Here is a 16,410-nt window from a genome sequence, read left to right on the forward strand (position 1 = left end):
AACAAATACAATATATATATATATAACACAGAAGTCATATTTGTATTTTTCGATGGTAATAAATCAGAGTAACTGTGACTGAAATCAAATTTAATCTAAATAATAACAAAAACAAATTAATTAATAATATTACTTAAAAAAAATTATTTTATGAATAAAAACAAACTGAAATAAGTCACTGAAAAATCTGCAAGTCAAAATTATGTATCCCGCCAAATCCATCTTATCTTAAACAAAAATTTAAAATAAATTTAAAGAACTGAAATTAAATTTTCTTAACAGAATTATGAGTTCAAACACAGAAGCATTATTTAAAGAGATGATTGATAAAAGTAGCAGGTGCAGAGTAAAAGATATAAAAGATGGTTTTCGAGCATGATAAATGGCATATTAATAAAATATGATTTCAGATAATCTTTAACAATAAATGCATTTAAATTAAGTTTAATTAATGAAATTAAACTCATTTTAAGTATTTAAAACAGAATTAGTTCATAATTTTATGAATTCTAATTTTATCTGATTTTTAGAAATTATTAAAATTATTCCCAGTAAAACTGCAATAATTTTGCCAAAAAAATAAAGTAATTAAAATCAAAGTAATGTAAAGTATTTACATATAAAGTAATTCCTTTAAAAAATTTAGTTATTTATAATTAACATATTAATAATTATTTAAATAACTTTATTTACATTTTTTAATTTTTCTAAAATATCGCAAATGCTTAACTTTAAATGTCGCAAATGCTTAATACATGAAAGTATAGAATTTCTTTTGCGAACAGAGTGTAAATAATGATATGTTTTGTTAGCTGAGAATGGCGACTATGTATCCATTCTAAGGACTTCTGAAATATTAGCAACACACACTTTCCCTGAGATACACACACTCCCTTATACCAAGGCTGTAAAGTGGGGACTTAAGACAAAAAAATTTTTCAACAATAATTATTGATAAAAACGAGTTAAAACTAATAAGAAATGTAAATGGTATTGTTTATCAAAGATTAGGGTGAAAGAAAGCCCATCTCCATGTGAATTATTTACACTTTACGGATTTTTAGACAAATTTCAAACCAGAGACATCCCCGGTTTGCAATATGTTCATGTTTTAAGGTGAAAATAGATGCGAGTCCTCAGTTTACGTGTTCCACACACACATACATATAGATTACTAAATAAATATTTAATAAAGAAGTTTTGTTGCATTTTAAAACATTTATTAATTTTGTTATGACACGCTTTTTTTATTATGCTTTTAAATTATTTAAAAAGTATGAAAAGACAAATATATTTATATTGGAAATGTTACTATAATTATTTTGATAAAGTAACATACGTAAAATTGTTAAGAATTTGCATAAAAACAAATTCAAGAAACTACTTTTAAGTTTTAATTAAATTGAATATTTTTCTTATACAATATAAAAATCTTAAATAAGTTGTGTATTTTACGAATGTAATTATGTTAACCTGCAATCCATTGTTTATTTTTTCTTCTTCGTATAGTTAATACTGAGTGAAACATATTACACTTAACAATAACAATAGGAAATCTGAAATTATATTTTGCTAATGTATACTGGAATTATTTAACAAGAGAGATAATTATTAGAAATAATTCATTTAACCAAGGCCCATGAGTAAAATTGTACAGAAATTTTCCTATTTAATAACAGGGAGGAACTGATTTTTTGATGCAATAAAACCTGCGTCTAAATGTTCGAAAAAAGCTTGTACTAACGCTCAGAGGGTTAAAAATTTGATTAATAAATGTTGGATTTGATTAATAAATGTTGGACATTTTAACAACTTCAAACTTGATTAATAAATGTCGGACATTTTAACAACATGCACAAAAAAAGAAAGTTTTGTAACGTTAAGAAGAATTTATTAGCTTTTTAGGCAAATTTATGTAGCCATATGGCACAAAAACTTATAAATCATTCGAAGATCATGGTTTCATTCAATGTTACAAGCATAAAATGTGGTCCACTATTACATTGCATTTCACTATTAAATTATATTTCAGTCAACAATATGAGAGCTTCCTTTTGCCGTGGCCATTTTTTATTGCATGGCCAGTCTGTCTCTAGTTCAAACTATCCACTGCCTTTGTCCAATTTTGTTAACGTTAACGAAAAGTTATGAAATATTGCCATGATTTAAAAATTTACTTGCAAGAAACTAACAATTATATAACCTTTAACAAATACAATGCATAAACATTCTATATATTAGAACAATATTTACCTCAGAAATAAACATAGTTTTGAAAATCTTGTTATCCATGCTGCAACTAAAAAGAGAGAAATGGTTTTTTAATTCCATGAATGAAAAAAAGAAAAAGAGAGAAATAAAAAGACAGTGCAGACAGGGGTGGATCTAACACATTTAGGGCTCAGCTCCGGGCAAGATTTAATTTTGGTGCCGCTATTCTGAGCATGCAGTACATACACATACACTTCAGAATAACCTAAATGCTTGTACAAAACGTATAGTACATTTTATATGTCATGCTCAAGTCTATTTTGAGAAATACAATTTAAATTTATGATTAAGATTATTTCTGAAAGTCATTATATATTATAAATAAAAGTATAAAAGCAGTTTAACCACTCTGCATTATATATTTTTGAATGTGCTTATAATTAGAAAAATACTTAAAATAATTTAATATCAAAGTACAAATAGCAAAAATGCAAAAAGGGGAATTCAAAAATTTTTCAAACTGAAATAATTTTTAAAATTAGGTTTTATTAAAATTTTTATTATTTTTTATGCTTAAACCGTTTTTGCTTAATAAATTTTTTGCTTTAATATGAAAAATATAATTTTAAATCGCACAAATATAGATTACCATGTGTACTCTGACAAGTGATTTTTAAATTGCTCTAACATGGCTCACACTGTGTAATTTTTCTTTTTATGTTACATATATATATAAAACTATCTAGCCATACCTTTCAGTCAAAGACAATACTGGAGTATCATTAGTGCAGGATACATAAAGACCAATAGAATAAATACATGAACTAATAAATACTACAATCATAGATAGAGAATTTGCAAGAAGCCAGGGCATAACCCACATAGTTCGCCTAAATAAGAAGGGAGAAAATATTATTAAATGTTTTAAGCCAAAAACATATTTTTCAACTTAAAAGTGTGATTCATACTATTGTATTGATTTAAACTAGTGGCAAAATTTTACTCATACCAAGTAACAAACGCTTCAAACTACTTGGTACCGAATGGTTATTTTATATATTATATGTATATTATCTAAATAAAAAAAAGGAGAAATTTTGGAGTTAGAATATGATGACATTATTTCATAAAATAAATATTCTTCTTCTTCTTTCAAATCCCCATTTCTAGCCTAGCTAGACAAGGTCCATGAATTTGTTCACCTTCAAAAAGTCTAAAACAAGTAAGGGTCTTTCTATAAGGTCTTGTTTTAAAAGACCAAGGCAGTCCAGTAGATGTTCAGGGGATGCCCGGGCCGAAGAGCACTTGGTACAGAGGGCAAGACACTTTTATCCTCCAGAGTACCTCAGCGATTTCAGGTGTCCACAGCAGAGATGTGTGATGGCGGTTTGAGACTGACGGTCTTTGTCAGTTGTCAAACAGCTACCCGGTCTGGTACCAATTATGACTGGGTGGAGTCAGTCATGCTGATTTATATAATTAAACATAATAGTTCAATAATTTATTATGTAATTAAGCAGGTAATATGAGGAAGTGGGGAAATGTCTTCTATTTTAAAGTTACAATATATATATTAATCTTTTATTAATAATATAATTAAAATGAACATCAATAGTAATTGTAAAGAGCAAACTTGTTTCAAAAGAGTTAAAGAACAAAATGAAGTAGACAGATGAGTAAGTGTATTAACAGACCTTTTCAAGTGTTACACTAGACAAGTACCTGTGGTACTATCCAAGGAAACCAATCTATTAAATAAGGAATTTATTCAGAGAAAACTGTGCTTACAGGGTGGTTTTTTTTAAAATAATCAATGGGTAATGCATTAAAAAATTGCACAAATTTTAAATTGTATAAAAATGCTAACTCTTACCCAACATGGCTTTCTCCTCTTGATGCAACTAATGTACCATACCCATGATAAATTGTCATAACAGTTGCATAAGCAGAAACTCCACCATTAATGTAAATATTGACATTGCAAGGAAGAACTGATGCTGGGCTTGTTTGATCTCTTACAAACAGAAAACATGTTCCAGAATTATCAGACTAAAAAGAGAAAGAAAGATCTAGTTTTTAAGATTATACAAATTATTTTGTGTATATATATATATTTGAAAATTTTTAATAAATATTAAGTAAATAGGGTGAAATTTAACACTTCTATTAGTTATCCTAAATGATATTAAATACTGTATATATCAGTGTATAAGTCGACTTTACAAAACTCTTAAAACTTTATGAAAATTGGGGGGTTGACTTTTACATTGGTAATAAAGTTGCGTATTCGCTGATCATGAAATACCAATGTATTGTAAACAATGATATACACAGGGATATAGCTGTATTGATTNATACAGTCGAACTTGGATAATTCGAAGCTTTTCTCGTTCCATAGACACATGTATATTCAGTTAATGCTAAAAATCTTGGTTATTTCGAAGTCCAACTTCTTTAATTCGAAGTTTTTTCTCTTTCAAAAATGACAAAATCTAGTTTAAATGCAGTTATTTTTGAAAAGTATTCTGGTTATTTTCAGCTATTATGGAAATTTTTTAGAGATGACAAAGGGGAGGGAGAATAGTCTTATCTGCTCAAACAGAACAGGAATAAAGAGGAAATGGACCTAGACCTGAGAAATTACCATTACTGATGATTGGAAAATCAAGAAATCCAAGATGTTTTAAAAATGTCAAATCAAAGCCTATAGAATACCAATCTAACACAAAAGCATGGATGACGATTTTTGAAGAATGGCTACTAGATCTCAATCGCACATACCAAAGAAAAAACAGAAAAATCATCCTGTTTATTGATAACTGCACTGCTCATAAATCGATACCCACTATGAAAAATATCACGGTTGTTTTTTCCCGTCAAACATGACGTCAGTGGTGCAACCAAAGGATCAAGGCATCATTAAAAATCTGAAGTATTTTCACAGATGTCTAGTCGTTCAACATCTCCTTACTGAATCTTCCCAAAAGTGTCCCATTACTCTCCTCGATGCTTCAAGAATGTGTTTAAATGCATGGTCCAAAGTCAACCAAAAAAAAAAGCAATAGAAAATTGTTTTCAGAAGGCAGGATTCATCAGGAACAATGTCCCTAACGATCTTTTCGATGAAGAAAATTTACCTCCCCTAGTTGCATGGGAAGACAACATTCCGTTCGATGATTACGTCAGTATGGATGAAAACAGACATTTGTGGAGAGTTATCGGATACAGATATTCTATCTGAAGTTCTAAACAATAAGAATATTACAACAGAAGACGAAGAAGATGTTGAAGATGAGGTAGAAGAACAGAGGTCAATTCCAACTTCAAGTGAGGCAGTCGTTCATTTATTAGAATATCGAGGCTATGCAGAAGGAAAATCTGACGTAAGTGAAGCTGTGCTTAGAGCTATAAATATTCTTGAAGATTTTGTTAGAAAAAATCAAGTAAGCTCTTTAAAGCAATCTGATATAGCTAAATATTTTAAAAAATTGTAGCGTTTTAATTTAAAATTAATAAACAATCTTTGTTTCGCAATTTCTGTTACAAATGATTATTTTAAGACAAAAAAATAACATTTTTCGGATAATTCGAAGTTTTGCAGAGGCCCCTTGCCCTTCGAACTATCCAAGTTTGACTGTACTGTATATATCAGTGTATAAGTCGACTTTACAAAACTCTTAAAACTTTATGAAAATTGGGGGGTTGACTTTTACATTGGTAATAAAGTTGCGTATTCGCTGATCATGAAATACCAATGTATTGTAAACAATGATATACACAGGGATATAGCTGTATTGATTTACCTTTTACAAAAACAATTTTTAATATGTTGTGCAATATTAATTTTGTATTATACTCTCATTAAATTTTCTTTATACATAAAGTTCTTTTTTCAGAAAGTATACTTCATTTTCAGAAGAAAAAAAATTAAGAATAAGCTTATAAACGGCGAATAAAAGAGTTTATTCAAGAGTATTTCAAAGAATATGACGCGATAAAAACTTTTAAAAGATACCATGAAACTATAAATTTAAAGATTCCAGAACATCATTTGTGCTAGATTCAAAAATGTTAAGAATGTCATAAAATAGAACCCTCATACAGTCATATGGATTCTTTATCATCCTCATCTACTGTGTTCCATAAAAAATTTTCATATTCATCCAAAAAATTTGAAATTCCACACTTTTTAAAAGATTTTATAATAACATTATGATCTTCTCATGCTGATCAATTATAATCTTAAATAAGTAAGTTTTTAAAAAAGTTCAAAATATATTTTTTTTTTAATTTTAAAACTTAGTGATAACATTTATATTTTAATTAGTTTATTTTCATTTTCTTGCTGATTTTCTTTATATAGTAACATTTTAAAAATGTCTCAAATATTAGCAAATTAAAAATTATGTAATTGTACAGTACAGAACCCGTTATCCGGAAATCAGAAAACCGGAACGAAATTCGATAAATTTTCCCGCCATTTTTTAAACAAAATTTTTTTTTCCTTATAAGATTTTAGGATTTTTCTTTCTTTTTTGAAAGATGTTCACCTTACCATCATTTTGGAAATAATCATTAGTGTATTACTTCGTTTTTTCTTCTTTTCAAGATTATTTCCTAAAAAAAATTTTTTTTTAGTTGGGTTTAACAATAAAAAAACGGCTTTTTGTAGCGATTCAGAAAACCGGAAAAATCAGTTATCCGGAATAGTGATGGTCCCGATCGTTCCGGATAATCGGTTCCCTACTGTATTTAGTTTTTTCTTCTAATGTCCTATAAAATTTTTTCAAAAAGCATCACATTTTTATTCTATTTTTAGGACATCAAAACATTTATCGCATTAATTTTTATTTTTAGTGATCAATCTCTTTTGGTATATAAGATGAACCAGAAATTAATGTCATTTTTGTTACATTTAATTGTACAGCCAGCACAACGGACCACCTTGAATAACTTTTGATCTAACGATCGGATCTCCACGTTCTAGAACTCAATCGTACCTCAAAGGGGTAACCTCAAATATGTTAATTAATAATTGCAGTGGATATTTTAAGTTACAATGTCAGACACAAAAACATACTTTTTCAGAATAAACATACCTTTTTTAGAATGGAATCTGTTTCTGACCCCTAAAATATAGAGGTTAGCCACAATCAGGAAAATACGATCCCAATAGTCTGGTCGAAAGCTTGGTCCCTTCAATGTTAGTTTTACTTCTTGCATATTTCGCTATATCTCGAGAACTTTTTAAACAAATTGAAATTTTTTTCCACACAATTATTAAATTAGCTTATCCAATAATAATTCCATGTCATAGTCATCTTGAACATCTTACTCTGAGAGCTAGGAAACGCATTAATATCCTTCAATACATTTTGGGTTGTGATTGGGGTGCCGATGCTAGTGCCCTTAGAAATACATGTCTCTCATATTCGACCCATTTTGGAATACGGCTTTCCCATCTTTTGTGGTGCTTCACATTCAAACCTGCAGAAGCTTGAACGTGTTCAACTCAGTGCTGCAATAATCATCACGGGCCTTCACAATTCCTGCCCGAATGACATCGTACTTTATGAAATTGATCTGCAGCCTTTGAGACATAGGAGAAACGCATGTTTGGTGAAGTACTACAGTAAGCTCTCCAGTTTAGGCTCTCAGAACCGTACTTCGAAGTTTCTGGGATCATGGAGCCGTAACCAAAGACTCAAGCATGGAAGTCCCCTTGGACAGGTTGTTTCTGGCAACCTTATCGCCAGTTCTGTAAAACATTAAAATTTATCGACCCATCTGAGGGTCTGGAACGGGTTCTCTTTCATGTTGACCTTCCTGTCCGGGCTAACAAACAAACAAATCGATTTGCCGTGCTACATGAAACAGCTAACACTTGAAAGAATTAATAATGTCCCTATGGACCCTGTTCAGCTGTACACAGATGGCAGTAGACTTGATGGTGACAGATCTGGCAGTGGCATTTACATCAAACTTCGGGATCAGGAAATAAAAATCAAGAGAAAAAATCCGGACTTCTGCTCAGTATTCCGAAGCATTGAAATTCTTGACGGTCTGGACTCCATCATGTCGATTTCGCACTTTATTGAAATTAGGATCTTTTCGGATAGTAAAAGTGATATCCAGCACCTGGCTGATTGGCACAATGTCAGGGACAGTGTTGGTGCTGACATCCTCAAGAAACTAAAACATCTTTCCCTTTCTCATTCAGTGGATTCCATCACATCTTGATATAGCTGGAAATGAGATTGCTGGCAGTTTCGCCAAAGCAGGTGCTGAAGAGGCCATTACGACTTACTTATTTAAATGTTAGGCAAAGAATATGGCCATTTAGACGGTCCCGCCGGTACACTCATGGTATCAGAGTAGGTGCCCAGAGGGCTCCTTGGCTTGGGGCAGCAATAGACGAGAACAAACTGCCATTATTCGTTTCCTCAGTGGACATCTGTCATCAATGACTTATAACAATGGTAATAAACACTTCGTAATCTGCACTAAGTGTTCTGTTGCCCAGGCCTCCCCTGATCACATTTTATCTTGTCTGGGACTTAGCAGGCAGGACCTGGTTCAAGGTCCCATGCTGGTGCTAGACTTTCTTAGAGTGAACGAGCTCATGGACCTGATCTAGCTCTGCTGGTCATGGGGATGAGAACAACAACAACAAAATAATGAGAAATAAATATTTACTAATAGTTATATTATGCATAGAATTTTCTTTGGATAAACTATTTTTATATTTATGTGCAAAAATTTTTCAATTTGCTTAAAAAGCCCCAGTGACATAGCAAAATACGCAAAAAGTAAAATTAACATTAAGAGGATCAAATTAGTTAGCCATATTTGCCAGTTAGCGGCTATCCCCTATATTTTTGGGTCGAAAATCTGAATCTGTCGGGAAAAAAGGTATGTTTATTCTGAAAAAGTACGCTTTTGTGCCTGATTTTGTAACTTAAAATATTGTCTGCAATTGTTAGGTAACATATTTGAGGTCACTCCCTCAAGCCATTAAGATATTTATTTTTTCATTACTTTATTTCTTAGTCGAAAAACTTTTGAATTGTAAGATATAAAAGTTTTTACATCCTTTTAAAGAATGCAATTTTAAATGACAAAATAAAAAATTTGAACGAAATCAGTTGAGTGGCTTATGAGGAATTTAATTTTAAAAAAGCAATATTTTCAAAATTCGATTTCTCGGGTAGTGTGGGACCAATTGCTCATATTTTGTATATTGCCAGGTAAAAATACATTTTTTAAAAATTATTTTGAGAAACTTCCTACATTTTTTTTCTTATCAAAAATATACAATTGCCACTATTTAATCTAAAGTTTTCTTTTCGTAATTCTGTGATTATTTTATAGTCAAAAAACAAGGTATAAAAGTTTTTACACCCTTTTAAAAAATGCAATTTCAAATAGCAAAATAAAAAATTAGCGAAATCAGTTGAGTAATTTATGATATTTGCTCAAATTTTGCTTCCGATTTTGCTCAAATTTTGTATTTTGCCAGGTAAAAATACTTAAAAAAAGTATTTATAGAAACTTCTTACAACACTTTCTCATCAAAAATGAATAATTGCCAACATTTAAACTAGTTTTTTCTTTTTGTAATTCTGTGTAGGCTTTTTTATTATCAGTTATTATATAATGTTCGCAAAACGTAATTTAATCAAAAAATTTTTTTAATGATAAATAAACATAAAATAGATTATTTGATTGTAAATATTTTATATCTAATTTGTCACAACAAATCGTAACTATTTACGCTGTGATCGTTAATAAATTTATTATATCATGATAACTTTATTATTTTGATGTTAGCAAAATATGATTTAACAAAATCAACTTCTTTCAGCTAAAATTTGAAAATACCGGGTAAGCATCCAGTTAGGTCGCAGTTCTTCTTTAACTTACATTTCTCTATGCGTGTCTTTGTTACCAAATAATATTTGTATAATTTTAATATATAATTGTGCGTAATTAAATAAATTGTCAGCATTTTTTTTGACGTCTGAAATAAAAACAATAGACTCTTCTATATATATGATTCAGCAGACTTTTTATTTCCAACCAGTGATGATTTTGAATACACATGAATGTATTACAAGTAAAATGATATAATTTTATTGTTAATTGTCACATATACACTTAATGTAATGTTACAATTTAATTTCTAATTTCACCTAAGCCTTTAATTTTTCTTTAAACGTTATTCCTTTTTTATCTTCATTATTACAATTTTTTTATACTTTTACTGATGTTTCAAATTTGTTGCCCTTAACAATATTTTCTCACCATATAATCACTTGTTATTAATGTTGATATAAATTGTTTATTTTTTTGTGTTTATACGAACTATTACTGCTGTTTCTGTGTTTTTCTTTCCAGTGTTCTTGAAAGAGTTATGTGAACATACGAGATTTTCCGCCTGTAACAATTGTTGTTAGCTATGTACAGAAATTCATAGATGTGTACAGAAATGGGTGACTCTTTTTCCAATTTTATATCTTTTTCTACATTTACTTTTTAATGCTAAGTTTTGAATTTTTATTTTATGGTCTTAATTTTAAGACAAGTTTTTTTTAAAAAAAAAAATAAAAAATATTCGTTACTTTGAATTTTAGGCAATTTCTGTCTTCAAACTTTTCGGAACCTTTTTTGTTAAAGGAAAATTCTTATATTTTGATTTTTACTTGATATCTGTTTGAATTAAAATTTTCTTGCGACTTCGAAAATTTTATAAAACTTTCTGGTCTGTCCGGGTATTGTCACATATACACTTAATGTAATGTGACAATTTAATCTCTAATTTTACCTAAGCCTTTAATTTTTCTTTAAACGTTATTCCTTTTTTTCTTCTTCATTATAGCAATTTTTTAACTTTCTTGTTGACCTTTCTCATGGTCAATGCGGACATCGCACTTCTGGTGGGGAAAGTCAACCAACCCCTCTATTCATGCCTTTCTTTTTCTTCTTTTATTTTTAGGGGGGCTAACTTAACCAATCTTTTTCCTTTAAATTTCAAACTCTCCGCCTCTTTAAATTTAATTGGCCGTACTTTTTCTGGTCCTATACCAGTTAAGGTATTTTTAAGTGACTTTGAAGACATTCTCTTTTTGTGCTTCTTTCTTGCAAGTTCCTTTTTTTTAATTCTCCGAGATGCGGACTTCGGTCCGTATCGAGGGATTTCTTTTTTAAATTTTTTCCTGACCTTTATCTTAAATTAAATCCATAGCTGTAATCCATTTGATTTGAAAAAATACGCAGAAGTTTGGCTACAATTTATACCCTTTGAGTTGGTCCCCCCTCTGTGATGATTTTAATAGTTTTTCGTAGCTGCCATGAAGTCACCAAGATTTCTTCATCTGCTGATTCTGCTATAGATCAATATATAGAACTCTTCCCAAAATAAAAAGAGTATAAATATTTTATGAATGGCACCAATACGAAATTTGCCACAGGAACAATTTTCCATAGTTACACTTCTATCAAAAATAATGATGTTAGGTAATAAAAAATTTTTATTAGTAAACATAAATTTTTTCAAAATTTAATTTATTAGTAGGAGAAGAAAAGTTTAATTTAATTTTGTATTATTTTCAAATAAAAATAAATATAAAATTTTTTAAACACTTGCTAAAATAATTCCTGTTGATGAATAAAAATTCTTCAAAACAATCAAATAACTCAAATATTTATTTTCAAAATAAATCTCTGCGAGAAATATTTTTTGTTTCACATTCTTAGATTAACTAGAAAATGAAAGTAGATTTCCTACTGTAGTTTGAATTTCCACACAATGAACAGTATAATTTATAAAAAACAACATATGAGAATCATCACAAAACAATTAAAAATCATATATTTATCTTAATACAATAATGTTAAGCTTTATACGATGAAGTTCGTTTAGAAAACTTTAAGCTGAGCATTTTTTTAGAAAAAAATATTTTACAACTCTCATTTATATTTTGTAATTTTTTCTCCTTTCAGCATTGCCTATTTTATAGTACATAAAAATTATAAATTTATATACTTCAAAGAAAGAATATTATAATTTTGGTAAATACCTATTTTATGCTGTCAAGATATGTCAAAGTAACTTAAAATGCTGTGAAATAAAATTATAATTAAAATTAAATATGCATCCATATTTCCAACACAGAACATATTCAAAATCTAACTAAAGAAATTTTTAAATTCGTATACAGAAAAAAATAAATTGGGGAAATTTGAATCTGAGATTAAACTAGCTAATTAGATTTTATAACAATATTCGATTCATAACACGGTTAACGCCCCCCTGCGAAAAATAAAATAATTTCATTTCACTACCTTCGCAACTGCCAAGGTTGATATTTCAATAATACTGTTAATCACCACAGATCCATACAGTATAGTAGTTGCTAGTAATTGACAATGAATAGCCATGTCTTGTAAAAAACGAGCTTTTATGTAGTGAAGAGTTGAAACTAAATAAGTATTATTTATTAGTTCTTATTTCTTGCATTGCAGCTGTTCCTATCACAACCATGAGATAACGACTTGATTGGACGCTGACAGATATATTGTGAAAATGAATCATATTGTTGTTAAAATGGAGTAATAAAACAGTTTATTATCCAAACAATTATCTACTTATGGGTAGGTTTCGCTTCTCCAGAAAATTAAATACAAGAAAATCCTCTTATTATCAATCTCATCAACAACTTTGATCTGTCAATTTTGATCTTTATTGATATCAGCTTAAAGGAAGTGACAATCAGTTTTACCGGTTGGCAACGTAAACAGGGTTACCTATTTCAATGAATGGTGTTTTGTTGTTGTTATTGTTAATTTACGTCGCACTAGAGCTGCACAATGGGCTATTGGCGACGGTCTGGAAAACATCCCTGAGGATGATCCGAAGACATGCTATCACAATTTCGATCCTCTACGGAGGGGATGGCACCCCCGTTTCGGTAGCTCGACGACCTGCACGCGAAGTCGAGCACTTTACGGTAGAACAGTTTAACGAGGACTCATACTGCACACACTCGGTCCCTACACAGACTGATTCAAGTGGTCACCCACCCGCACACTGACCGTAAGCCAGTGATGCTTGACTTCGGTGATCTGCTGGGAACCGTCCGGTGTATTTTGAAACCATTTGGCTTACAACATAATGATTGTGTATTGAGACTCTTTTAAATAGTATATTCTGTATACGTGTATTTGTAACCTGATTTATTATTTGGGTTTAATAAAAGAAATGTAAAATGAACTTAAACTCGCTGCTCGAACAATAACGTATGATGGTGAACGACTTGAAAATAAATAATAAACAAGTAATAAACAAATAAAAGGAAGCTAAAATCGGGATTGAATAAAAAAAACGAGTTCTTTCTATATCTAGTAAAGATTTTTTTTTAATAATACATCTATAAGTAACTAAAACAAATTTTCACTTCAAACTCACCAGAATTACTTAATATCTTCTGAAATACAGCAGATTTGAGCTCAGAAATTATATAGTTCATTTCTTTAACTGAAAACAAAATTATCTGTCGAAAAATATCGCCTCACAGAATAAGCTGAATTAATCAACTGTATACTTTCGAACCAGAAATAAAGCAGGTCTAGAGCCCTAGACGACTTCTTTCACAATAAATTTCACAACTATCTTCAGCTCTTGACCCATTGCTTCCCTAAATATTTACCGATAATTTTCAAACTCGGTCAAATTTTAGATTAAAACATACTATACTACCATAACAAAGAAAATTATAGACAAATTAGGGGGTCGACTATGTGGCATAATATTTAAGTATGTATGCATACCAAAGTGCGTATAATAGCGTTAAAGTGGGGAAATTGTTGCTCATATACTGTATATATTGTAACCCCCTTTCAGCTTCAACCTATAAATTTCATACTCGGTCATGTATTAGATTTATAAGATAATATATTCCCACACAAAAGAAAATTGTTTTAAATATATTAAGGTGCTCAAAATGTGGCGCAGGTACAAATAAGGAAGACTGGTCTAAAATGGTTCCATTGAAAAATTCGCAGGAAAACAGGGTTAAATGAAATCAGGAAGTAGTGCCCCTACCCCCAAGCTCTTGGGCGCATTCTTGGGCAAATTCTAAATTCCCCCCCAAGCTTTAAGTGGGCGCATCGTGCGTCCACCTCCCCCCCCTGATGGGGGCCCCTGTCAGGAAGTAGCATAGTATTGCTGGTCCCGAGACGAACCCCAGGTAAGGATAAAATTTAAAAACAATATTAAATAAAAAATAATTTTTTAAATTTATTTTACAATGTTAAAACGTAAATAAAATCTTCCTTTGCTTAAAATTATTAGTTTTTCCTTTTCTAAGTGTGCAATATAATAAAAGGGTTAAAATGGTGCTTATATACTGCATATTTAAGGCCCCATAGCTCCCCTAATTATTAACCTATAAATTTTAAACTAGGTCAGGTATTATATTATTACATACTATACAATCATACCAAAGAAAGTAATTATAGACAGATTAGGGGACACAGTTACAAATTAGTGAGCATAGCCAAATATTGTTCCTTTGAAAAGTAGTGGGAAATTACTTGAAAAGCTTGTTTAAGTCGGACAACCAAGTGTGACCCGAAAGGTTAATTGATAGGAAGCAACAAATTGTTAATTATTTCTTCCTATAGTTCTTCCCAAATGCTATTTTTAAATATAGACCTTGTTCGGGGGTCGAACTCTGGACATGGTCAATATTTGAAAATTATATTTAATATAAATTATTTATTAATTTTACAATGCTGTAACTTAAATAAAATATTCTTTTACTTAAAATTTCAAATTTTTTTCCTTTTCTAAGTGCGTAATATAATAAAAGCGTTAAAATAGAGAAATTGTTGTTTGCTGTTGTGTGTTGTTTCTAATGCCACATGCCAGCAAGAATGCTTGGTGAAACCAAGCTAGTTTAAGGCAGAGGATGCGTTTCTTGGTTTTCAGTGGCGTCATCTATAGCCATGTACAATACGATATTAGTCACAAACACAAGTCACAGCTCATTTAAAAGGGCGGACTCATCACTCATACATCCATTCATTTGTCTACCACTACAAAAATATAATTCCAATTCCCTAGTATATAAGAAACGTTAACTCGATTCTATGGTGGGGTACCTTTTCATAGATGAAGGTTGACATTGTCGATATCAACTCTCCCCACATTGGTGACCTTCGTACGTGATGTGAACACGCCTACCTTGAGAGAAATTCCCACTTCGATTTGAGCACGTCTACTTCAATAGATGGTCCACATTGAACAGTTGACTTGCTACTTGCGACATTATCCACCTCCTCGCACTGTTGCTACTCAGTCTCGATCACACACAACGTCTGCCTGTGTACACTCGACTGCTAATGTCAACATAGAAGCAACCATGAGCGTGAACTTAATACAGCTCTCACTATCCGCAAAAAGTACGGTGATTTTAATACAGCTCTCCCCACTTCTCACAAAACAGCAATGAATCAACTAGTGGTATCCATTCATCGAATTCTATAACAGCTATAATTCTGGTGGGGGAGTACTGTAGTGTATCTACCTCTACAAAAATATAATTCCAATTCACTAGTATATAAGAAATGTTAATTCGATTTTACGGTGGGGCACCTTTTGATATATGAAGGTTGACATGTTCGAATCCTACTCTCCCCACACATTCAACCACAGATTATAATTTTGACCTAAACAATCAGGATTCTGAATTTGAATCTTCAATTCACAATCCTTAGATGTATTGATTTGTTATGGGAACTTGAACGATTCGACAGATTTAACAGTCACCATATACAACATGGGGTTTTTTAGTCTGCAGGGGTTGAACTCACGACCCTTTGGATAATCCTCTGAATAAACATAGCTTGTCTGCTATAGATTTTGAACTTTTACTCTTAACTCATGGTGATGGCCGCTATCTTTAAAATATGTGATAAAATATGTAAATAAAAAGTGAGCAAAATTTTCAACCCTTTAGTGATAATTCCAATTTTTGCTACCTCAGCTTAACTCTGCAAATATTTAAGCAAATCAAACAATTTTTGCTCATAATTATGAAACACATTTATTCTAAAGTATTTCACTGTAAAAATTAAATTTTTAGTACTATTTAATTTTAGTCTAAAATTTTTAAATGTCCCTTTGTAAGATTAGAA

At 30.6% G+C, this 16,410-nt stretch overlaps 1 protein-coding gene across 2 annotated transcripts in view; it reads right to left on the minus strand.

Moving 5' to 3' along the window:
* The window catches only part of LOC107447226 (transmembrane protein 179B), a 19,456-nt gene extending 6,501 nt beyond the window's left edge, over nucleotides 1-12,955 (minus strand). The window contains exons 1-4 of one of the 2 annotated variants that reach the window (XM_016062091.3): nucleotides 12,556-12,955; nucleotides 4,085-4,260; nucleotides 2,964-3,101; nucleotides 2,254-2,299 (exon numbers count right to left, since the gene is read on the minus strand). In XM_016062091.3, the coding sequence (XP_015917577.1) occupies nucleotides 2,254-2,299; nucleotides 2,964-3,101; nucleotides 4,085-4,260; nucleotides 12,556-12,651 (456 nt within the window). In that variant the 5' untranslated portion in view covers nucleotides 12,652-12,955. Of the gene's footprint in view, nucleotides 1-2,253; nucleotides 2,300-2,963; nucleotides 3,102-4,084; nucleotides 4,261-11,998; nucleotides 12,255-12,555 lie in introns of those variants that run through there. The other variant, XM_016062092.4, reaches the window with a different exon arrangement.
* Nucleotides 12,956-16,410: the final 3,455 nt, after the last annotated feature.

Source organism: Parasteatoda tepidariorum, chromosome X2 (assembly GCF_043381705.1).
Source record: "Parasteatoda tepidariorum isolate YZ-2023 chromosome X2, CAS_Ptep_4.0, whole genome shotgun sequence".
NCBI lineage: Eukaryota > Metazoa > Arthropoda > Arachnida > Araneae > Theridiidae > Parasteatoda > Parasteatoda tepidariorum.